Source organism: Lissotriton vulgaris, chromosome 1_2 (assembly GCF_964263255.1).
Source record: "Lissotriton vulgaris chromosome 1_2, aLisVul1.2, whole genome shotgun sequence".
Lineage (NCBI taxonomy): Eukaryota > Metazoa > Chordata > Amphibia > Caudata > Salamandridae > Lissotriton > Lissotriton vulgaris.
The window spans coordinates 76,467,484-76,493,061 of NC_141686.1; the positions used below are offsets into that span (position 1 = coordinate 76,467,484).

The following is a 25,578-nucleotide window of genomic DNA, read 5'->3' on the forward strand; positions in this document are numbered from 1 at the left end:
GACCTTGGCTTTTCACCGGTCTTCGGCGCCCGGGAGTCCTTCTCGAAGGATCCGCTGGGCCCGTTATCGGGGGATGCAGCTTCGGTCATCGAAGTTTTCGGCGCCGGTGCTCCCTTCGAGGCTCTGGACTCTGATTTTAGAGAGTCTGTCTCAGGATTTCGAGGCCCTGTCGAGGTTTTCCGGGTCGTAGACTCTCCTACCTTGTCAGACGTTTTCTTATCGGTCTCTGCAACCGGGAAGTCATCTGGACTTTCGGCGATGTTGTCTTCGTCGTCGGTGGAGAGGCCCAGTTCGTAAAGTGTCGGGGCCTGGCCTTTGCCCTGCATCGTGTAGTGAGCTATCCTCTGCTGCTCTTGAACCCGGAGTGTCTTCGGTTTGAAGACGGAGCAGGCGTTGCAGTCTTTGCTCTCGTGATCGATCGGCAGGCAGAGGTTACAGACCGGGTGCTGGTCCTTCTGCGCGAACTTGTGGTGGCAGTTTTTGCAGAATTTAAAGGGTGTCTTGTACATCCCTGCGCTCAGGGGGCCCCCTGTGTGTGCATTCTCCGAAGGGCGTTGAAGATCTCGAGGTTCTTCCCCTTCTTCTCCTAATCTTCTTAGGTCTTTTCTGTAGAAAAGTTGCTGTATTTTCTCCTTTTCTCCTCCAAAACTTCTGGAGCTTCACGTGACGATCCAGACCCAACGGCGGAAAAAAGAATCTGAAGATGGCGCCCAAGGGTGGGAGCTTCCGCCAGAAGCATGCCGACGTTACCGAAGGTACACCAAATGGTGGGACGTCGACACCCACCTGGGCTACAAAAAAAAAAAAAAAAGAGAAAAAAAGACTACGTTTCCGGACCCAACCACCAGATAGCGGAATATGCACAGCATAGTGAATTCAGAAAGATTCACGCTGCAAAACAAGCATTTACAATGCAATGGTCTCGTCTTTGTTAAAGTTAGAGTTTTTTTTTTAAACGATAAATATATGGTATTGTCATTTACAATGGCAATAGGTACGCATTTGAGAGTAGTAGAGAGTATTAGCAGTGATTAATAGTAGAGAGTGACTAGTTGATTAATAGAGAGTATACTTGTATAGAGTAGAGTAGGAAAAGAGCAAAGAATAACAGAGAAAGAGAAAGTGAGATTGAGAGAAAGAAGATGAGAGAGTAAGTGTAATTGTTATGCAGCCACACACACACACACACACACAACAGAGCCACACACACACAACAGAGCCACACACACACACAACAGAGCCACACACACACACAACAGAGGCACACCCACACACAACAGAGCCACACACACACACAACAGAGCCACACACACACACACACAACAGAGCCACACACACACACACAACACAGAGCCACACACACAACAGAGCCACACACACAAGAGCCACAGACACAAGAGCCACAGACACACACAACAGAGCCACACACAACAGAGGCACACACACACACACAACAGAGGCACACACACACACACACAACAGAGGCACACACACACACACACAACAGAGGCACACACACACACACAACATAGGCACACACACACACACAACAGAGGCACACACACACACACAACAGCCACACACACACAACAGAGCCACACACAAAAGAGCCACACACACACAGAGCCACACACACACACAGAGCCACACACACACACAGAGCCACACACACACAGAGCCACACACACACAGAGCCACACACACACACACAGAGCCACACACAGACCCCAACAAAAGAAGCCCAAGAGTACAGGAAATTAGCAACTCCAATTATTTTTCTTCGATTACACAAATCCCTGTTTTGAAGTTTGAGATTTTACTGGCGATGCTCATGTTTTCGGTCAAAACCCATAGCGAAAACCCCAGGTTGAATGAGTTATGGGTAATGGCTGATGAAAGGTTGGTAAGACACACACACAGCTTGCCTTTTTTTGATGCGCACCAAGCTGGTATTCGCAACTTAATCCCCAAAACGAGCATGCACATTAATCCGTAGCGGTGCCATTTTAGTTTTTTAAGTGCACTAAACAGAATTACAAATGCAGGAATTCCCAGTTTCTTTTCGCTAAGTTTGCACACTAAAGTTCAGCATTAAACATTTCTGCAGCAGGAGTTGTGACCTAGTAAATTATTTTACCTTAACTAATATAATAGAGCAGACCACACTGAGCCAGCTGCTGGGGCCTGGGAACAGGAGTGCAGCTTGGGCATGTGTCTGTGCTGACACTTGGGTTTCAGTTGCAACCTCGCAGGTTTCCGTACAACAATCTGTTTTAAACTAACCATGCTCCAGCCAGGAAAACCCTGGTTCTCTGTAACATAATTTATTTCACTTCCATGCAAGACCCTTAGGAAGAAGTGTCAGGGGATGGGTGGGTGTCAGTGGGACAAGGGTTCACCAGGTGCCGATGCAACCTATATAGGGCCATGCTCCGGGCAGAAGGGCTACTTTGCATTAATGTCTGTGTTATTCCGAAATTCGACGAGTTAAAAGAGCAGCTGGTTATTGACAAGAGGGTGAGCACCTTGCGAGATGAGGTCGATGTAGAGCTCAGGAGACACGCTGGCTCATTCAACCCGGGCCACAGAAAAGGTCGGCGGTATTTATAGTGGAGAATCGGGAACTAAACTCAGCCGCAGCCCGCTGCTGCCCAGCTCCACCACTCTGGGAGGACGGCAACCCGCTAGACTACCTGGGCCGGCCGCTGCTGGGCATGGGACCTGCGTGGAGGCGGCAAGGCGCACCTCGGCACCCGCAGGAATTTATTCCGGAGGAGCAAAAGGAGACTGCCTACCGGAGCCGCCGGCAGCGCAACAGCGAGGCAGCGCGGCGCTCCAGGCAACGACGGAGGCTGCAGGAGCTGCAGCTTGAGGCCCGGGCGCTGGAGCTGCTGCGGGAGAACGAGCGGCTGAGGCCTGCGCTCTGCGCCCTTTACTGCCCGCCCGGGCACGCGCAGCGCCCGTAGAACACCCGGGCCCCGCTGCTTCCCTTCACAAATCGCTGCCACCAGGGAACCCGCGCCCACCTTCTGGCCCTCCAGGAGCTAGCGCCACACACGCAGCCCCGTACCGGCCTTGAGTAGACCCGGCACGCAGCCCATCGAGCCCAGAAGCAGCTGCCCGGGAGCACGGCTGTGCGCAGGACCCAAGACGGCCTCTCTGCTCCCGCACAAGCTGAGGCACAAGGGCAGAGAAGCAGTGGGCACACTGGCCCAAGGACCTGCAGAGCTCTGGGTGAGAGGAGCGCTTGGTGGCCCAGTGTAACTGTGCAGAGAGACTATAGTGTAAGCGGTAAAACACATCAACAAGCACACGCCATTTGTCACTAAGCCCCGTTCTTTGCAGACTGGGGCGTGTGTTTTTCTTTCTCCCTTGGCTGGAATGTAAAACAACAGGCGTGTTTTTGACTTGTTGTTTACATTCCAGCCAATGGAAAAAGGAGAGAAAGAAACGAAACAACACACCCCTCAATCCGAAAAAGACGGGGCTTAGCTGGAAAAAAAATGTACGTCACTAAAACCTCTTCTCCAATGGCTTGCCGCCGTTTAGGTAGCCAGCCAATGGAGTAGAGGGGCAGGGTTTACCCTCGCTACTAAGAAATATAAAATCTCACCAGCGAGACTGCGCATGTGCGCAGCCTACGCTAGCCGAGACCTAAAAATGGGAGATTTTGGAGAAAATAAATTGGGGCAATGTATTTTCTCCATTGACATCCATGGAAGTAGAAGCAATTTCAGGCCGGAGACATAAAATAAAGCCTTTACTGCCTTTCAAAATCGTAAGACTCCTGCCTGTATACGGTCTGTTGGCATGTATGAACTTGATAGCGGTACTGCACCCTAAGAAATGATTGACCATAGACAACAACGGTAGCACCAAGACCATTCATCGTTTAGCCTCTAGCCTTTCCTTCTGCTATCTAGAGTCTATTTTTCCATTGGTGGCATCAGAAACAGTTCTTGTAAGGAAACAATGTGCTAAAAGGCAACTGTTCAAAAGTAAGAAAATCTGCTTCTACCTGTGTTTTTGCTTTTTACTCAACAGAAGCTGAGCCACCGAGGCGCATGCCTCTGCCTCTTTCACAGCCTCCCGGAGCCTGCGGTAAAGATCATTCTCTGGGTACTTTCTGTCTTCTGCATCCTCCAACATTACTTTGAGCTCAATTACATCTGCAAAATTAAATGACTAGCATTAACGGACACAGTGGTCATGAATATTTATGAGCAGTGCAACAGTTCTAAGGTTCAGATACCCACATCCATTGGCCCACCAATGCCTATCCTAGCTTCTATTCGCCTAAAGGAGTACTGGCAACACACAAGACACTAGAGCAATAGAAGGCAGCTGGAAGAAATGCAAGCACATGTTAAAAGGCACAGGCTAACAATATAATAATCATAGTTTCAAAACTCAAATAATTTCAGTGGTACGCAGGGCTAATTAACAGGTATATGAAAAGGGATGCATTTTCTTAAGCGACTATCATAATCTTGGAACTGCTACCATAGTTGTCGACATTTTTTGTGTCGGAGTGGAATATACACCTGGAAGGATCACGATTCAAGGTATCTGTTTTGTAGAGAAGGCAGAATGAAGAACTGCAGATGATTTGTGGGCATGCCTGATGTTTTGGAGCCGGTGCTGTTTGGAGTCCATGCACTTGCTGCATTTGGAAGACTTGCGCGGGGTACCCTGTGCCCAGCGAGTCAGGTGGGGTATTGTAGCAGTATCCGCAGAGGCTATTGGCTGCCCGGACCATTATACTTAGGAGCATGATCAAGGAACGCGTGACGCTCCACTGCCCAGATCTAAAAATCCCTCTGAGTGGGCCAGTGCCCGGGGGTCGCTGCAAGGAGAATCTGCTATTATGGCCCCAGGGATGAGGCAAGCGTGGAGCCGCCCCCTCACCCTCCCCAGAAACATAGGAGCCTGGTGATCCCAACCCTCAGGCCCCCATGCACTGTGGACCGGGACTCCACTCTGGCCCGGAACCAGACCGGTGCAAGAGGGAGCACCCCACCCCCTCTAATTAGTGGAAGGCCCACCCCGCTCAACCATGCTGGGTGGGAGTGGGAGGACGCCATGACGAGGTCTGCCATGTCAGCAGGAGAGGACAGGGCAGAGGAAAACTCTCCCCAGAGCAACAGGAGGGCCCTCAACTAATTCCCTGTGGGACCTGTGTTGGACAAAAAACATTTTCTCCTGCTCTGGTTGACCAACACCACGAATATAATAAAAAAGTGTTGGGGAGATGCAGAGGCATTGCAGCTTCCCTCGGGGGCAAAAGGTATTTTAGAAAAAGTACTGACCCTAAGTTGGAAGGGTCGCAGGAAAGATGATAACCCCTGGCTTCACTAGCATGTTTAAACAATCCCTAGGCTGGAGCATGCGCTCTGCAGGTGGGAGTGCAGCGTACTCTATGGAAAAAGAAAAAGCACGGACTAGACATTTAATTATTGAGTGGTACTACTGCGTGCCAGCAAATGATGATTACTAGGCCACACCACTTTCCTTGAGTAGGCCTTGGACTCTTCTGCTCTGTTACCCTGAGAACACCAAGCGCTACAATGGGGTGTTTGGTTCCCAGTGGAGGCCAAATGTGGATCAATTAATTGTGCAGGCGACACAACTAATGGCCTGTTTCTCTACACCCATCATCCCCCAAATTTCTTTTTAATATAGATGAAAATTTCAAGTTATGAACCATTACATTCTGTCCGACAGGATACAAACCTATAACATTAACACTCCTGCTTTCTTAATATTTCTGCTCTCCGACGAGGAGAAAAAAAACCTAGAACAGTTCTCCTTTTGGGGGTGGAAATAATTCTTGGAGCGGAAAACTCTTGGGAGGCTGCAGTGAGATCTGACACCTCCATAGAAAGGGTTTGATATGTAACTGTGGAGTATCATAATTCTCTAGCCTCTAAAGTCATACCAGCAAGCTGTAACAGACCTAGCCAAGCAGGATCTGCAAAAATGTTTGAGGAAACAAGCACTTTTCTATCTCTTAACTTTGAGCATCATCTGTTATTACACTAACAGTCTCCACGCCCTTCAAGGAGCCTCCAGGGGAGAGACAGGGCGCTGTAATATTAAACAGTGTTGCTCCAAAATCCAAAAGCTCCAAGAAGGACCCATTAATACAGAAAGACAGGAAATCAAGTACAGATGACAGGGCCACAATGGTGCTGCCTGGATCCCGAAAACCCACACTTACAAAGGCCAACGCTACAAGTTCTTTTGTGACCCCGGCCTCCCAAAGTGCAGACAAGCACCACATATCGCTTCACTCCTTAGGCCACAAAGTGGCGGTATGGACAAAAGCCAGATTTGTTGTGAGATCCACTGAAGCCACCAATGGCCAGGAGTGCTGAGCACAAAAACAGCAAGGAAGAGCGTTTCTGGCCAGAGCATGCCCACTGCCTCACACCTTGTGTGCTGGACTGCAACAGCCTCTGCTGGTATAGCATGGACATTATAGGAAGCTGGCTCTGTATATATTATACCAAAGTAAGGCATAGTGTGCACAGAGTCCAGTGGATCCTCAGAGACATACAGAGGTTAAAGTGCATAATTCTAAAAGATCTATTTAGGTCTCGACTTAAAAGCATTGCTGTTAGCAACGCATGTTGTCGAGAATTATAGTAGGCAATCCAAGGCCTGAAATAATCGCGGATTTTGAACAGTTCCTGTGAACTAGTGGAGCGGAAAGCGCGTCCACATCAAAGCCATCTGTTGCTTCCCCAGCGCGCTCGGCCTCACTTCTCCCCCTAATTAACATCCCTGCTGTTTCACACTTCTTTCACGGACGCGAGGCCGTGCTTCAAAGGGATCCGCTCCCCCGCCCCATAAAGCTTCTTTCAGCGATGTTCTTGTTCACAACTTGGTTTCTTTCCTTTTTCATCAGACCCTGCGTGCACGGGTGTTTTAAAATTAACTTTGTTTGTCTTTCTATGCTTGCAGCTCCACCTAGTGGCTTTTTTTTAAATATACGCTTTGTGATAATTATTTAAATACGCTTTGTGATAATTATTTAAATATACGCATTGTGGTAATTAAAACCCCCGTAAATGAAACACCCACTATGTTCTGAGCTGCTCAGTTCATCTGTGTAGTGGTGTGGCTCACTGGTTAGAGGCGGCAGACCCGGAAGCAGAGGTCGGCCCGGGACCACGATTCGATTCCCGAAGCGGCAGGCTCTTGGGCCATGGTCAGCGGATTCGATAATTCTCGCCTCGGTGCCTACTCCAACCATGGGTCCCACCCAGCAACTCTGGGCAATAGCTTGCTTAATCTCTACTAACGGCCCCATCAGTGCCGGGGATGCATGTCTTCACCTTGGAGATGCCGAGGAGGGACCATCTCACAGGGAAAGCCAGGATGGGTTCCCCAGCGGTATACAGCGCCGGGACGCCCCTTTGCTGGGGCAGCTGTGCGCTTTACAAGTATACAACATTTAACATTTAACATTTAGAATGCCATGATTGCGGACACTACACAAATGCTTAAACTGCCAGGAATTCAGGGATGCAATAAGGCAATATCTACATTCTTGCCCAGTGGATTAGACGCACAAGTTACTACTTGTGTAACGATATATCTGTAAGAGACATTAGTTAGTGATAGATTCCTTACCTTACAATATTCCCAGGCGTCAGACTGGATCCGGAAAATTTTGCGTAGCAATACCCCTGCGCGTCGGCAGGCGTCGTCCACGTCTGCGCGTCCGTCGTCGGCGTCGTTAGCGCCGGAATGACATCGTCGGAGTACTTAGACGCCACCCATGCATGCTGACGTCAGTTCTGATACACAGCTTTTCCGCGCCAGATACGCAGAGCCATGATAGAACCAACACTGGTGCCATGAAACTAGGGCCCTGAAAGGGGATGACCTTAACCCTTGATATCGGTTCGCAGAACGGGGAGGATGGGTGGGTCGGTAAGGAATCTATCACTAACTAATGTCTCTTACAGATATATTGTTACACAAGTAGTAACTTGTGCATCTGAAAGAGACACGTTCGTGATAGATTCCTTACCTTAGAATAGATACCCCAGCAATACCAACCCTGGTGGTGGGTCTGCAAACCAATAATCACACCAGAAAGTCCTGGAGGACAGAACGGCCAAAGAAGCCATTCCTCCGGACTTGGCTGTCCAGGCAATAATGTCTTGCAAACGTGTGCAGCGAGGCCCACGTAGCTGCCTGGCAAATATCCTGCAAGGGCACTCCTCGGCCCAGGGCAGTGGTAGTCGCCGTGGCCCAGGTAGAATGAGCCCGTAGTCCCACAGGGGGTTCCTTCTTTGCAAAGGAGTAGCACGCCTGGATACACAAGATGATCCACCGCGAAATGGTCCGCTTGTGCACCGCCTTTCCCTTCTTAGCGCCCACGTAACCAATAAAGAGTTGGTCATCCACCCGGAACTGGCGTGTGCGATCCAGATAGTAAGAGAGCGCATGTTTTGGGTCCAGACGGTGGAGCCTCTCTTCTATGTAGGGCTGCTGACATTCATATCTGTGCATAGATCGCCGCCTAGTGTTGGGTACGGATGATCGCACATTGTTGTCCTGGAAGAGTCTTCAAAGTATCACGAGATAGGTGGCTCCTCCCCTGGACTACAGTGCGCATAGGCATCGACTCCATCCTCAGATTGTTTTTAGCCATTGTGGCCAAGATGGAGTGAAACTAAGTGAATGATGACCATGCTAGGAGTATATGTGAATTCTGCAGTCGCTACAGGCGCCGGGGAGGAGGGCGGGCGATATGAATGTCAGCAGCCTTACATGCTAAGAACAGATGCATACTGGTAAGTAGCATATTCGGTTCGAGGCATGTGGGCTGCTGAATTCATATCTGTGCATAGAATACATAGCAGTCCCTCCATTAATGACAGCTGCCCGTGCCAGCTGCAGCAGTTTGGAAAAGTGTTTTTAGAACAGCCTGCCCTACCGCTGCCTGCTGTTTAGAGTACACATCAACACAATAATGTTTTGTAGATGTGTGTGTGGTAGACCATGTGGCTGCTCTACATATGTCTTCCAAAGGAATATTTCCAAGGAAAGCCATGGAGGCCCCCAACTTTCTGGTGGAGTGGGCCCGCGATGGAATGGTGAGAGTACGCTTGGCTTTCAGATAGCAGATCTGAATACATTTAACGATCCACCTGGCTATACCAGCTTTGGAAATGGGGTTACCTTTGTGTTGTGGAGCAAAGGCAACAAAGAGTTGTTTAGTTTTTCAAAAATCCTTGGTCCTATCAATGTAATACATCAGGGCCCTTTTGACGTCAAGGGTGTGGAGCATTCTCTCCGCCAATAACTCAGGATTTTGGAAGAACACAGGTAGTTCAATAGTCTGATATGGAATTGAGACACTACCTTAGGAAAGAATTTAGGGTTAGTGCGAAGCACCACCCTGTTAGAATGAATTTGAATAAATGGCTCTTTGATAGTTAGTGCCTGGAGCTCACTAACTCGTCGCAGCGATGTAATCGCTATAAGGAAAGCCACTTTCCATGTTAAGAATTGAAGCTCGCAGGAATGCAGTGGTTCAAAGGGGGGACCCATCAGCCGGGTGAGGACCACATTGAGGTTCCACGGAGGAATGACTCGTTTGAGTCCTTCCAGAAAGGCTTTAATGGCCGGCACCCTGAAGAGTGAGAGGTGCTGCCTGTTTTGGAGATAAGCAGCCATTGCGGATTAATGTATGCTAATGGAAGCATAGGCCAGATTACATTTGTACAGATGTAAAAGGTAACAAATGATGTTCTGAATAGATGCATCTAGCGGGTTAATGTTGTTTTCTGCACAATAAATGACAAACTGCTTCCACTTTGCCGCATAGCATGCTCTTGTGGTGGGCTTCCTTGCCTCCCGGATGATGTCCATATAGTCAGGAGGTAGGTTGAGGTAGCCAGACTCTGAGACCTCAGGAGCCAGATCGCCAGGTTGAGCTGTTGCGGATCTGGATGCTGAATGTCGCCATGGCTCTGCGTCAGAAGGCTAGGTGTGAGGCGCAGCCTCTGATGCGGTACCACGGAGAGTTCTAGAAACATGGTGTACCATGGTTGGCGAGCCCACGTTGGAGCAACCAGGATGAGAGTCATCGAGTGCTGCTTGAGCTTGCGTGCCACCAGCGGTATCAGAGGTGCTGGGGGAAAAGCGTACGCAAATTTGCCTGACCAGTTCAGCCATATCGCATTGCCTAGCGACTGTGGGTGTGGAAACCTGGCGGCGAAGCTTTGGCATTTTGCGTTCTCCCTTTTGGCGAACAGGTCTATCTCTGGATGACCCCACCTTCGGAAGTACGGGTGGAGTACTGATGGATGTATGCATTTGGTGGCTGTACTCCGACATCTGATTGTCCTTGCCTGGGAGGTGTTCTGCCATGAGGAAGATGTTTCTCTGAATGGCCCACTTCCACATGCTTTGAGCCAGATGAGACAGCTGTGGAGAGAGTGCTTCTGAATGTAGTACATGGCCGTCATGTTGTCAGTCCGGATCAACACGACCTTGTTGCACAGATGTACTTTGAAGGCCTTTAGTGCCATGAAAATTGCCATCAGTTCCAGAACATTGATGTGCATCTTCCGTTGCTGTTGTGTCCATAGCCCCTGCACAGTGTAATGGAGTACATGAGCTCCCCATCCCTGGAGAGAAGCGTCCGTTGTCAGGATGATCTGTGGCACAGGCTCGTGGAACGGTCGTCCCTTGCAAAGGTTTTGTGGATTCCACCAATGCAGAGTTGTATGCCCGACCGCTCACCAACACTAGGTCTTTCAACTGTCCGTAAGCCTGAGTCCACTGACGTGCTAAGCACTCCTGAAGCGGACGCATATGTAGCCTCGCGTGCGGGACTATGGAGATGCAGGAGGCCATCATGCCTATCAACTGCATGAACACTCACGCTGGAAGCGAGTGTTGGGGTTTGAATCGTTGTATCAGCGATTGAATTTTGTTGACCCTCACTGAATTCGGCTGTGCTGTGGCTGCCAGAGTGTTTATTGTCGCACCCAGATACTGCCGTATGTGGGCAGGTTGGAGGTGGGACTTTGGGTAATTCAGTGAGAATTCTAAATCGTGAAGAAGGTGAATGGTGTTGGACACGTGAGCGGCGCACTGCTGGGCTGACTTTGCCTGGATAAGCCAGTCGTCCAGATAAGGGTAGACATGAATGTTCTGTCTCCTTAGGTGCGCTGCCACTGTCGCCAGGCACTTTGTAAACCTCCTGGGTGCCGTGGTGACTCCGAAAGGCAAAACCTTGAACTGGTAATGTTGGTTTTGGATGGTGAACCGGAGGTATTTTCTGTGTGACGGGTGCAGCGGAATATCAAAATACGCATCCTTTAGGTCTAAAGTCGCGAGGAAATCCCCTTGACTGAGCAACGGGAGTACTTGCTGCAGGGTCAACATATGAAAGTGTTCCGATAGAATGTACTGATTGAGGGGTCTGAGGTCCAGTATGGGTCTGAGGGACCCGTCCTTCTTCGGTATCAGGAAGTACAGTGAGTAAACTCCTGTGCCTCTTTCTGCCAAAGGCACGAGCTCGATTGCCCCTTTTTGCAGCACGACGATGACTTCCTGCTGCAATAAGTGCAAGTGCTCGTTGGACATAGGACGGTGTCTTGGGGGCAAGTTGGGTGGAGTGGATGTTAACTCCAGACAATAGCCGTACTGTATGAGCTGTGTGACCCACCTGTCTGTGGCGATGGTTTTCCAGACCGACAGGAACTGCTGAAGTCTCCCCCCGACCGGTGTTGTGTGGTCGGGGGCAGTGACAAGTGTAGGAAGGTACCTCCTGACTATGGTTTCCCCCAACTTTTTGCCCTGTGTTTTAGCTGGTTTTTGACATAGTCGACCTGGGACCCTGCCAATCAGGACCCCAGGCCTACTGCTCTCTCTGTAAAATGGATTCCATGTACCTTAGGTACAGTTCCAATTGGTACTGGGCCACCTTATCAGACCCTGTAACTCAGGGCATAGGTGTACCCAGGGCTACCAGGGGCTGAAGCATGTATTATGCCACCCCTGGCTGGCCTCCTAAATTTGACACAACTGGCTGCATGACAGCTGGGGCAAAGCTGTGTAATCACCCTTTGCTGTAGATATAGTATACCTATATCTAACCCTAAAATGGACACACAGATTCCCATCAGTCACTCCTATGGCAGGCCTTGACAATCCTGAAGGCAGAGTGCTTGGAATCGTGTGAGATGGTGCTCTGGCATGAGCTGAGCCTGTCTGCAGCTTGCGGAACCATGTCCTAATAGCTGTTCCATGATAACGCATACCATATACTCTTAAGTGCATTATAATCCTCGCGGTTAAATGCTATCTTTGGTATTGCTTTATCAAAACATGTCGAGTAAGGTGTCATACGAATTGGAATACTAACCCCTCGCCAATTCTGGCGACGGGGTTAGCATTCCACCCTTCTAGAGGGACACGACATGTATGTAACTGTGAACCCCGGTTAAAGTTAAACGAAGCCTCAGCTCCACAAAATGGATGCTGCCACCACAGACACGAGTCTGACCCCCTGCAGCTGGGAGTCCTTCCAGCGAGGGGAGCCTGGACAAAGGGTTTCCTGTCGAGGGCGGTGCTAGCACCGTCCCAGACAGGGTTTTGTGTATCCTGGGTAGGCAGGGCTTTACAGGAAGGTGACTGCTGAGTGGCACCCCGGTGCTCACTACGCATAGGCCGGTCAGCACACCAGCCCCTGGCCTGGGGAAAGTCCGGCATGGGAGAGGGGTGTAACCACCCCCCTCCTAGTCCCACCCATAGGCAGGACCTAGTCACCGGGTCAGCCCCCTTTTTTAGTATAAAGATAGGAGCGGGCCCCCTGTTCAAATTAGATCATCTTTGGAATCAAGACACGACTTTCTGCGAAAGACATCAAGATTTCCTAAGGAGTAGTCACCCTGCATCAAGCGGGCACCATCCTAAGAACACTGCGGTCTGCTGCAAGTCCTTCCTCCGGAATCCGACTGCCCAGCTCGTCGAGACCCGGCTTCCCTGGCACCTCTGACCTCTACTCACCTCTACAGCCAAGCTGAGAACCGTGAGTGCGACGAGACCTCGAGGGACCGACGATCGCCAAGACTGCACGACTTCTTTGCAACAAGCCCACCGTGTGCTCCACTGGTGAGTGCTTTGGGGTCCGAGAAGCCCCGACCCTGAGCAGCTCCAGCACCGAAGATCAGCCCTCCAGCATCTCCACGATCTGCGTGGGGCCCTTCTGCTTTTGCCTGCTCACCGCGCTGTGTGGCTACTAGCCGGCTGGCTTGTGGCCTTCTTCACGACGCCCGACGACATCACTGCTGCTGGTCTGGTTGCTCCAGACTGGCCCTTGCTTCCTTCTTCAAGAGAGGCACCCCGGACCCTCCTGGTCCACTCCAGACGCCATTTTGAGTCCACCGCGTGGGCTTGAATTTGCCAAGGCTTTGTTGCCCAATCCTGGGTCCAGCGACGCCGACAGCTTCATCCATCGTGGGACAGCTCGCTCCTCCATCCTGGTCGCCGACAACGCCTCCTGGTCCGTGAGATCTGCAAGCACAGCGTCACCCACTCACCTAGTCGAGGTGGCTACCATCCGGTGCCCTCCTGGTGCCCACTGACTACTGGCTAGTAGTCTCGAACTTGGTCCCCTCTGCTTTCAGGTGTCATCTGTCTTCAAGATCCAGGCTTGGATCACTTCGAACTCTCTTCACTGGTCGCCTGCCAGCATCTTTCTTCCAGGCTCCTGGTCGTCTACGAAGATTCCCGACGTCTTTTGAGACCTATGCAGCTGCAGCCCCTGGGCTAGGTAACTTCGGCATTTCGGTGCCCCAGCATAGCCTCACTATCCAAGGGTCAGGATCCACTTTCGTTTTCCTCCTACCAGGTCGGGTTCGCCCGAGAACACTAACTTTGTCATTACTAGCTACCATAGACTTTGTCCCGCATCACGCGTGAGAGTGCACACTCTGCACCCGAGTCCCCTAGGCCTCCTGTAAGTAATCTGAAGGTTCTATAGTCAAGACCTAGCGATTCCAAAGCCTATTAGTACTGTACTTACCTGCTAGTAATTTCGCATTCCACTTTCAGAGTATATGGTTTTCCCTGCCCCTCGGGCATTTGTATATACTGTGCTAACTTAAGTATTTTCGTAAGAGTTTTGTGTTGTGCTTAGTACCCTGTCCTCATAAAGAGTACAGGGCTGTTGTGATTCTTAATAAATATACTGTTTATTTTCATAACACTTGTGTGGTGTCCTTTCACTGGGTATTCAAGGGGTATATGTGTGGTATAACAGCTGGCTTAACACGCCCTCTCGAGTCTTTAGCCTTAGACTGCTCGTATCCACGCTACTAGGATAGCTGGTCTATAAGGTTGACTTACAACCAATCATCAATAAGGGTTGCTGGACTGATACATAGTGTTCACTAGAATAGTGAGCACTGCATATCAGGCCACCTTCTCACATTGGTGAGCAGCGGTTGGGATTTGAGCTTGCTGTTGTTTTACCACACGTATCCTAAGAATATCTTGTTGAAAGACCACATAAGTACTTGTAGGTACATATAACTTAGCTTAGAATACTCTGAGTTCTACTGAACCAGCTGTTGCAGCTCCTCAAGGCTTAGCACACCTTGGATGCAACTCTTAGCAAGGGATCAGTAGGCAAACACATAGTGTAGGTAGGTGCATCACTTACACCACACTAGAATCAGCATGTCAGACAAAGGAGGAAACTCTGAGTCTCCCCTTGTGTCAGTGGACCCTCCACAGGTCACTACTTCCAGATATGCTGCTCTTAGCTTCCAGGAGATGAGACAAGTGTGTACCTCCAGGAAACTAAAACAGGGGTCTAACCCCACAATTCCCTTTCTGATTGGTCTCTTAGAGACTTATGATGCCAGTAGGGCTGGTAACCCGGACCCTTCTAATCCAGATGGGAGTATGCCCTCCTTACAGGGTCCCTTTGATAACCATGACCATCCCCTCCAGGAGGCAGATGATGCTGAGGATGAGGATGAGGATGAGTTGTCAGGGGATGAGGCAGACAAGGGACAGGTAGAAGTCAGCAGACTAACCAGGTCCAACTTAAGCAGGCATGAGAGTGGCACTAGGGGAACCCTGGGACCCCTCTCAGGTCAGCTTAACATTGGGAATGGACGAGTTAGGTCTCTATCAAGAGGCTCTAGCAGATCCCTTCAAACCAATGGCTCTCAGGACTCTGCTCTGAGGAGGATGACCTCCCCTCAGAGGAGAGTGAAAGAAGCTAAAGAAAGGGCAGCCAATCTGAGGATTGAAAGGGAAGAACTTGCCCTGGCCAAAGAGAGGCTTGCCTTTGCTAGAGAGCAACAGTTAAGTGGGGTAGTCCCCACTGGTGGCAGCAATATACCTAGCAATAGGGAAAGGAGTTTTGATACAAAGCACCTGAATAAGATAGTGCCCCCCTTTAAACAAGGGGATGACATCCACAAATGGATTACTGCTTTGGAGAGGGCCTGCACTGTGCAGGGTGTTCCCCAAAGTCAGTGGGCAGCTATCTTGTGGCTCTCCTTTGAAGGTAAAGGTAGAGATAAGCTCCTCACTACTAGAGTTGAGGATGCTAACAATTACCAAGTCCTGAAGAATACACTGGTTGATGGGTTTGGTTTAACCACTGAGCAGTACAGGATGCTGTTCAGAGACACCCAGAAAACAACGTCTCAGGATTTGACTAACTTTGTTGATTGTGCCACTAAGGCTTTTGAAGGCTGGCTACTGGGTAGTAAGGTTACTGATTTCAAAGGATTGTACAATCTAATTATGAGGGAGCAAATCTTAAGTAATTGTCAGAACCAGTTATTACACCAGCACCTGGTAGACTCTGATCTGACCTCTCCACAGGAATTGGGTAAGAGGGCAGACAAATGGGTCAGAACCAGGGTCAGGCCTAAGAACCAGGGTGGTGACCATAAGAAGGAATCAACCAACCCTCAAGAGAAGGGTGGGGATAAGTCCACAGAGAAGACTTCCCAAGGGCCCCAAAACTCCAACAAGGGTGGTGGGTCCCAGAACACACCTTCAGAACAGAAGAAACCTTATTGCCATGCCTGTAAACAGGTGGGCCATTACAAAAGTGATGCCAAGTGCCCTAAAAATAGCAATAAGGAAAACATACCCCCAAGTAACACTCCCAGACCTCCTGTTACCACTAGTGGTAATCCCCCAGGTGGTGGGAGTGCCCCCAAGAATGTGGTGGGCATTACTTTGGGAAACCAGGAGGACTATGGCCTAGCCAGGTCCCCTAACAACACTCTTGTCTGTGAGACTGGCTTGGGGTTTGCCAACTTCACTACTGGTTCCCACATTTTGGGAAAGTATAGACAAGAGCCCTTTATCAATGGTCAGAAAGTTGAGGCATACAGAGACACATGGGCCAGTATCACCATGGTGATTGACCATCTGGTCCCCTCTGCTCAACTGACCCCTGGTTTCCTTTATCAGGTGACAGACGTTCATGGAGTGAAGAGAAGGCATCCCATGGCAGTAGTCGAGCTCAGTTGGGGTAATGTCACAGGGCCCATGAGAGTGGCAGTGACAGACACCTTACCTGTAGATTGCTTACTGGGGAATGACCTGGAAATCTCAGCATGGGCTGAGGTGGAGCAAGAAACTCACTCCAGAATGATAGGCCTACCCAGAAAGGTTAGTGGGGCAGTAATAGCTACAGCCCCAGTCCAAGCACCATTCCTCCCTGAAAAGGTTGGAAGAGCGGTGGTAGCCACTGCCCAGGCTCAGACAGACTTTCCTGAACAGGATAGGAGGGCTGTGACAGTCACAGCCCAAACACAAACTGAGTGCCCTCCTGAAAAGGTTGGCAAGGCTGTAATGGTCTCAGCCTCTACTCAAACAGATAGTGTTGTGAAGCCTGAAACAATGGATCATTCCACTCTGACAGAGAGCATTGAGGAGGAAGAGAAATCTCCCTCCCACCAGACTCTAGGAAAGGATCAGCCTCCTCAGGGAACTGATCTGACCCCTTGTGAAGGAACTGCCCCAGAGGTAGTCAGGCCTAGCCTGGCAGAGCCCCTGATGTCAGTGGACCCTTCCAAGGTGGGACCCAGTCTGGAGCAGGTAACCTGCCCCTCTCTACCCTGCCTCAGTCAGCCCAGGGCTGAAGAGGTCAGGGAGGCCAGTGGTGGACCCCAAAGGGCCCCCTGTCCAAAAGAACCCCTTAATCAGCAGATTAGGATCACTGAAGCTGGTAAACCTAGCCAAGTGAAAATAAATCAGACTCCTGAGGGATCCCCCTTAAAAGTAGTTAGGGACCTCCCACAGCTGGACACTGTTGGGCACAGCCAAACATGGGGCCTAAAAACCCCAAACCTGACCTGTCCCTCCAGTAAGCCAAACAGAGGGACTCAGCCTCCAGCTTTAGGTAGCCAGAGGCTGACCCTGAGAGCTCAGTGCATCTCAGCTAAGGAAAGAAAGGCACACATGATGGATGGTGATTGGAGGAAGTTGAGCCCAAAGGTAGAAGAGCCTCACTTCAGTACTCCATCCCAGCATCAGCCTTTTACTTTCCCAAGACACACCAAAGACAGAGATTCCCTATGGTGGAGACCCTCAGATACCCTTAGGGTGAGGGGTTGCCTAGTGGACCATGACACAGGGGGAAACCAAGCCAGAGCTGGTCCTTCCCTATATGGCCACTTAGGTAATAGAGACTTACCTGTACAAGGATAGCCTTATCTCCTTTCGTTTGGGGGGGGGGGGGGGGGGGGGGGGGGGGGGGTTGTGTAGGAAGGTACCTCCTGACTATGGTTGCCCCCAACTTTTTGCCCTGTGTTTTAGCTGGTTTTTGACATAGTCGACCTGGGACCCTGCCAATCAGGACCCCGGGCCGACTGCTCTCTCTGTAAAATGGATTCCATGTACCTTAGGTACATTTCCAATTGGTACTGGGCCACCTTATCAGACCCTGTAACTCAGGGCATAGGTGTACCCAGGGCTACCAGGGGCTGAAGCATGTATTATGCCACCCCTGGCTGGCCTCCTAAATTTGACACAACTGGCTGCATGACAGCTGGGGCAAAGTCGTGTAATCACCCTTTGCTGTAGATATAGTATACCTATATCTAACCCTAAAATGGACACACAGATTCCTATCAGTCACTCCTATGGCAGGCCTTGACAATCCTGAAGGCAGAGTGTTTGGAATCGTGTGAGATGGTGCTCTGGCATGAGCTGAGCCTGTCTGCAGCTTGCGGAACCATGTCCTAATAGCTGTTCCATGATAACGCATACCATATACTCCTAAGTGCATTATAATCCTCGCGGTTAAATGCTATCTTTGGTATTGCTTTATCAAAACATGTCGAGTAAGGTGTCATACGAATTGGAATACTAACCCCTCGCCAATTCTGGCGAGGGGTTAGATGACACCTGAAAGCAGAGGGGACCAAGTTCGTGACTACTAGCCAGTAGTCAGGTGGCACCAGGAGGGCACCGGATGGTAGTCACCTCGACTAGGTGAGTGGGTGACGCTGTGCTCTGCAGATCTCACGGACCAGGAGGCGTTGTCGGCGACCAGGATGGAGGAGCGAGCTGTCCCACGATGGATGAAGCTGTCGGCGTCGCTGGACCCAGGATTGGGCAACAAAGCCTTGGCAAATTCAAGCCCAGCCGGGGGACTCAAAATGGCGTCTGGAGTGGACCAGGAGGGTCCGGGGTGCTCCTCTCTTGGAAGGGAGCAAGGGCCAGTCTGGAGCAACCAGACCAGCAGCAGTGATGTCGTTGGGCGTCGTTCAGAAGGCCACAAGCCAGCGGGCTAGTAGCCAAACAACGCGGTGAGCAGCAAAAAGCAGAAGTGCCCCACGCAGATCGTGGAGATGCTGGAGGGCTGATCTTCGGTGCTGGAGCTGCTCAGGGTCGGGGCTTCTCGGACCCCAAAGCACTCACCAGAGGGACACTCGGCGGGCTTGTTGTGAAGAAGTCGTGCAGTCTTGGCGATCGACGGTCCCTCGAGGTCTCGTCGCACTCACGGTTCTCAGCTTGGCTGTAGAGGCGAGTAGAGGTCAGAGGTGCCAGGGAAGCCGGGTCTCGTCGAGCTGTGTCGTCGGATTCCTGAGGAAGGACTTGCAGCAGACCGCAGTGTTCTTGATGGTGCCTGCGGACGCAGGGTGACTACTCCTTAGCCACAAGGGAGAATCTTGAAGAAGAAATCTTGAAGTCCTTTCGCAGAAAGTCGTGTCTTGATTCCAAAGATGATCTAATTTGAACAGGGGGCCCGCTCCAATCTTTATACTAAGAAAAGGGGCTGACCCGGTGACTAGGTCCTGCCTATGGGTGGGACCAGGAGGGGGGTGGTTACACCCCTCTCCCATGCCAGACTTTCCCCAGGCCAGGGGCTGGTGTGCCCCTGGAACTGGTTCTGACCGGCCTATGCGTAGTGAGCACCGGGGTGCCACTCAGCAGTCACCTTCCTGTAAAGCCCTGCCTACCCAGGATACACAAAACCCTGTCTGGGATGGTGCTAGCACCGCCCCGGACAGGAAACCCTTTGTCCAGGCTCCCCTCACTGGAAGGACTCCCAGCTGCAGGGGGCCAGACTCGTGTCTGTGGTGGCAGCATCCATTTTGTGGAGCTGAGGCTTCGTTTAACTTTAACCGGGGTTCACAGTTACATACATGTTGTGTCCCTCTAGAAGGGTGGAATGCTAACCCCGTTGCCAGAATTGGCGAGGGGTTAGTATTCCAATTCGTATGACACCTTACTCAACATGTTTTGATAAAGCAATACCAAAGATAGCATTTAACCGCGAGGATTATAATGCACTTAAGAGTATATGGTATGCGTTATCATAGAACAGCCATTAGGACTTGGTTCCGCAAGCTGCAGACAGGCTCAGCTCATGCCAGAGCACCATCTCACACGATTCCATGCACTCTGTCTTCAGGATTGTCAAGGCCTGCCATAGGAGTGACTGATAGGAATCTGTGTGTCCATTTTTAGGGTTAGATATAGGTATACTATATCTAAAGCAAAGGGTGATTACACGACTTTGCCCCAGCTGTCATGCAGCCAGTTGTGTCAAATTTAGGAGGCCAGCCAGGGGTGGCATAATACATGCTTCAGCCCCTGGTAGGCCCTGGGTACACCTATGCCCTGAGTTACAGGGTCTGATAAGGTGGCCCAGTACCAATTGGAAATGTACCTAAGGTACATGGAATCCATTTTACAGAGAGAGCAGTAGGCCTGGGGTCCTGATTGGCAGGGTCCCAGGTCGACTATGTCAAAAACCAGCTAAAACACAGGGCAAAAAGTTGGGGGCAACCATAGTCAGGAGGTACCTCCCTACAATATGATGCTCACTAGTTCTATTGATCACCTTGTATCAGTCCAAACAACCCTTCTGGTGATTGGTTGTAAGTCCACCTTATAGACCAGCTATCCTAATGGTAGCATGGACAAAGCAGTCTTAGGCTAAATGTTATACTTAGCTTTGGTGCTTTCCCTGCTACTCAGCTGGTGTGGGTGAGAGACTGCTCTTTGGTACAAGAGGCTTTCTCTTACATTACATTGCTGGTCAATTACTTCCTTTAATTACAACACTAAACTCTTTTGGCATGTGAAGCCAGCTGTTTTACCACATATAACCCCTTGAATACCAAATGAAAGGACACCACACAGGTAGTTATGAAAATAAACAAGATATTTATTAACTAACATACACATCTGAACTCTTTATGAGGTCAGAGGGTGAAGCACATGACAAGACTCTTAAGAAAAATACGTTAAGTTGCACGAGTTACAATGTTGCCCTAGGAGCGCAACAAACCACATACTAAACAAGTGGTATAAGGAAGTCGATAGAAGAAATGGAGCTGTCCAGAGGCTGTAGGATCGCTGGGACTACACTAACCTAACTTTAGGTAAGTAATAGGAGGCCCACGGAACACGTGTGCAGAGTGTGAACTCACACGCGAGATGCGTAACAACGTCTATGGACAGTACAGTTCAAGAAAAAGATGAGTACGGACAATCCTGACAAGTTCGGACTAAAACGACTGTGTATCTGGACACTAGGAGTGATGTAAATAATTAATTTACTCTCTTAATTTCTATGCAGGTAAGTACTTAATCAATAATAACTCAATCGGAAAGAAGGAAAACAGAGTCCGTGGTGTAAGAGTTTCTAAGGGTTTTATTCCTCATAAAGGAATCAGGATATCATGTTCTGACCACCACACAGGATGTCAGAAGGGATAGATGAGCGCGCCGTCGTTTATTGACAATACATAGCTTATATACTTGATTTACATCATAATGTTCAATGTAAGAGGCGTAACAGCTGAGAGAAGACAAGATAACAGTATACACGTGGTGCTAGTACATCATCAAGAGGCGTAAACTAGGCGTGAACTAGGGTGTGTGCTAGAAAACGTCACTGATAGGTGACGCAAGTGGGTGGCACCAAGGGGTGGTGCTAACAGAATGTTGCAATGTCAGCAGAAATCGGAAGCTTGGATGCGCGCGCAGCTGCATGACGTGTGATTGACGGGGTGCAGGGGACTTGACATTTACACTGACGGAAAGAGACAGAAGTCTGGCATGTCAGATCAACTTGTGCTTCTATCATATCTGATATCTGATGTTTAGGAACTGAGCTATCTGGGCAGAAAGGTCTCTAGAGCAGAAGCTATTCTATACTTGGTGTGAGTGCGTGTATAAGCGCCTGAGTGTCTGTATGAGAAGCGTGGGGGCATGGGGCCTTCCATGGAAGCATGGCAACAGAGGCTATGAATTACTTGCATAAAGACAGGTCGGCCCTTTAGCCCTGTAGCTGAGGAAGGATGTTTACTGAAGCTAGCAGGCTGGAATGTATCTTCGGGGAGGAAAACAGATAACTCGAAGGTTATAGTCAATCTTGGCAGGCAGCAGGCTGAGCTGAGCACGGAGGGCCGCGCTAGAAGTAAGTCAGAGTTCACGGGTACGGGGGCTGCTTGGGCAGAGGCCCTCGCAGTCAGAAGCCAGAAAAGAGGCTCGGTGGCAGAGATTCAGGGCCTACTTTCAGCCAGGCTGAAAAACGTAGGAGTACACTTCAAAAAGACGTTGGCATAGCATACTTAGGAACGGACCATCAAACCCATTCATGGTGGGTCTGAAAGAGGACAAGTTAACGTTGGACGCAAATGTATTTGCGTCTTCATAGCTGGTACAGGAGGGAAGTTACATGCACTTTTAACTCGTACATGGAGTCGGTGGGGTACTCGCTAGGGAACACAACATGACCATAGAATTTATATTACCTCATTCCCTCCTTGTTCCCTACGGACCCTTCATGATATGTCGATCCTCATAAATCGATCGGTTTGTTCTTGTAACATTATATGTTCGTCTTTCTTTCTTTGACTGTTTGAGAGGCAACTGGAATGCTCAATGCAGGATGTGGCACACAGTCCACATATCGCTGGCCCACACTGCAGGCATAGGCAACAACTGAATACTATAACAAGGCCAATGCCTAGGAACGATAAGATCTTCCATCCCCAAGCTGTCAACGTAGTCCAGAACCAACCGGACCAAGTCCAGGTGCCTGGATTCTGATGTATCTGATTTGCAATTTTATGTAAACGGGTGATAGCTTGATAGACAGATGGTGCATTTTGTGGAATGAAAACACAGCAACTTGACCCGATGACCTTACAAGCTCCACCTCTATCTGCCAAGATGACGTCAATCACGAGACGATTTTGAAGGACAACAGTCCGTATAGCAGACTGCTCCTCTGTTAAGTTACCTAGAGCGGAGGCAGTTTCGTTCACTACTGCTTCAAGTGTTCTCGTTAATCTGCGTATTAATTTACTGTTTTGGACAGGTCCTAGGAAGAAAAAGAATCCTTTATTGAAATCAGTGTACTGTTCCCATGCCGTTTCTGTGTAGTCGACAAGGGGAATATCTCTTTTGGGTCTATTCGGTGCTAGATTCGTATTTCTATGGTAATCAGGAGGAGCTAGGAAAACAGGTGGCAGAAGGAATGCAATGTAACAGGTACCATCCCAATCTGGAGGCAAACGTATGTATGCGGTATGACCACAAACAAAGTAGGAATGACTGATAGCTTTAAAGGACGATTTACCATGGTCACTGAACTCGACCACAGTAGTGCATTTACTATGACCTACGTGTACTGAACCTTTCTTGCTAACACATAATTCACCTGTGACTGGTAATACTAACATATGGGGCAAAACTGGAGCAGTTTCAGATTCAACAGTGAGGATCATAAGGCTAATTGTGTAATTACCTAATCCATATACTTCATTTTCTAGATCAGTTCCTATTCGAGTGGGAAGTCCTTCTTGATCAGGATAACAGACGTTGAGCAGGACTAAGTTCAAGTTTCCCCAAACCCAGCCCCCTTCGGAAACAGCGATATCAGGATCTAAGGAATTAATTATTTTAAACCATGCTCCACAGGAGCCATTGTGAGTGAATGGGTACGGAAAGAGGGGCAGAGCTCCCTTGTAATTCTGGTAGGGAGGGAGTCGGCCACATATCCAACAGTCTGTAGCATTATTTGTCTGATGGGAATGGTGTAACATACTAATGAATGTATTGTTGCGCAGCGCAAGTCTGTAAGAGAGTTCATGTGCAGGAAGTTCACTAAAAGTGTGTTCAGCAGAGACATTGTAAGCAGATTGTTCACGCCTGAAAATAGGCCAGTACATAGGAAGCAGAATACTGGCAATAATAATTAGAATACTCAGAATAAACATAATTATTAGTGTCACTATGCAGTGACTACGAAGTGATTTGCAATATGTTCTTCTCTTTTCCTCTCTCTCTCTAACTCGATCTAGGGGATACATGTCAGAAACTATTTAACCGATTCACCTAAGGGAGGACTTAAACAATTAAACTGTCTGACTTGCTAGATCGAAGCTTCATTCGGTAAAGTTCTTGAGGAGTCTTTTCTCTTTTAGGCACAGTAACGTCTTGTGCTTCAACACAGTCTTTGGTGGGGGTGGACGAGTCAGAGTCCTGTTTCAGTCCGTTTTTTAGTTCATTGCATAGCTTGATGTGACTCGTGTGGACCCACCCCTTTCTCCCCTCGATTTTCACGGCGGTCCTGGTGGTAAGCAGAACGGTCTTTGGAGACTTCCAGCGGGGCTCCAGCGGACTTTTCCGGTCGAAATTCCGGACGACTACCAGGTCACCTGGGCGGACCTCATGCGCCTTTACATCGGTGTTGTCAGGGAAGGCTGCGGCAACCTGTGAACGACATGATTGGAGTGCAGACATCAAGGAGGCAAGGTAATCTGTCAACATGTTACAATCAATATCAGTGATCTTTTTCGGAACGGGCGTCCCCCACATATTCGGCGGTCTTCCAAAGACCACTTCGTACGGGGATAGCCCTGATCTCGAGTGGGCGACCATCCTCATGTAGAATAGTGCCACGGGCAGGGCGACTATCCAGTCGACCCCTTTTTCCTGACAGATCTTGGCAAGACGGATTTTTAGTGTCTGATTATGCCTTTCTACAAGGCCAGCTGCTTCGGGATGTCGGACACAGTGGAACCTCCACTGATATCCTAGCAAGAGGGAAACTTGTCTCATCAGCTCGGACGAGAACGGCTGTCCGTTATCTGAGTACACGACACGGGGCAAACCGTACCGTGGGAAGAATTCACGAACCAACTGTCTGGCAGTGGTCGGAGCAGTGTAGTCTGGGACTGGGTATGCTTCGGTCCAGCGGGACAGAGCACAAACGATTACAAGAACATACTTAAATCCTCTACAGCTATTCATCTGGATATAATCCATCTGGAGGACTTCAAAAGGGTGATCGGGAGGATGGAATCCACCTTGCTCAACAGGGACGCTTTTACCTGGATTGAACTGACAACAGATCATGCAAGTACGCACTTTCTGTTTTGCTGCTGCTCGTAAGTGTTTGTTGTACCAGAGATTCTGTAAACTGTCTAACATGGCTTTCTCTCCAAGATGGGCAGGACTATGTGCTGTATTTATCATGACTTGAACCATTGAGTCGGGGAGAAACCATATAGATTTTCCCTTCGTCACCCAACCTTGATCTGTCTGAATCCCTCCTAGTTCAGTCCATTTCTTTATCTCCTCTGGAGTAGCATGTGTCTGGATGTCAATTACGTCTAGGGCGGGATCTCTAACTGTCATACACTGTGTTTGTACTATTGTCTTTGTCACATCAGTAGTCTGGGTGTGAGTCAATGCTGTATGTTTTGCTGTCTGGTCTGCCAGGTCGTTACCCTGGGAAACAGAATCTGTGACTTTGGTATGTGCCTTACACTTCATGACTGATATGCCCGAGGGCAAATGTATTGCTTCTAACAGTGCTTGAATGAGGGGGCCATGTTGTATCTTGGCCCCATGAGAAGTCAGAAAACCTCGTTCTTGCCAGAGGACTCCGAAGTCGTGTACAACTCCGAAGGCATAGCGGGAATCTGTGTATATGTTAACATTTCTGTTCTTGGCTAGAATACAAGCTCGGGTCAGAGCGATGAGCTCTGCTGCTTGAGCAGACAGGGTGTCAATACGATGTGTTTCTTTAATTTC

The 25,578-nt window shown here is 49.5% G+C and overlaps 1 protein-coding gene and 1 pseudogene across 3 annotated transcripts in view; one reads left to right on the forward strand and one right to left on the reverse strand.

The window, feature by feature from the left end:
• KDM5A (lysine demethylase 5A) overlaps positions 1 to 25,578 on the reverse strand; it is a 937,903-nt gene that overhangs the window by 582,115 nt on the left and 330,210 nt on the right. For all 3 annotated transcript variants that reach the window (XR_015307532.1, XM_086952835.1, XM_086952834.1), the window contains one exon: positions 4,019 to 4,169. Coding sequence is in view for 2 of the 3 variants with exons in the window: in XM_086952835.1 (XP_086808961.1) it covers positions 4,019 to 4,169 (151 nt within the window). In the remaining variant the exon portion in view is untranslated. The remainder of the gene's footprint in view (positions 1 to 4,018; positions 4,170 to 25,578) is intronic.
• On the forward strand, positions 2,428 to 3,288 carry LOC147733939 (uncharacterized; annotated as a pseudogene).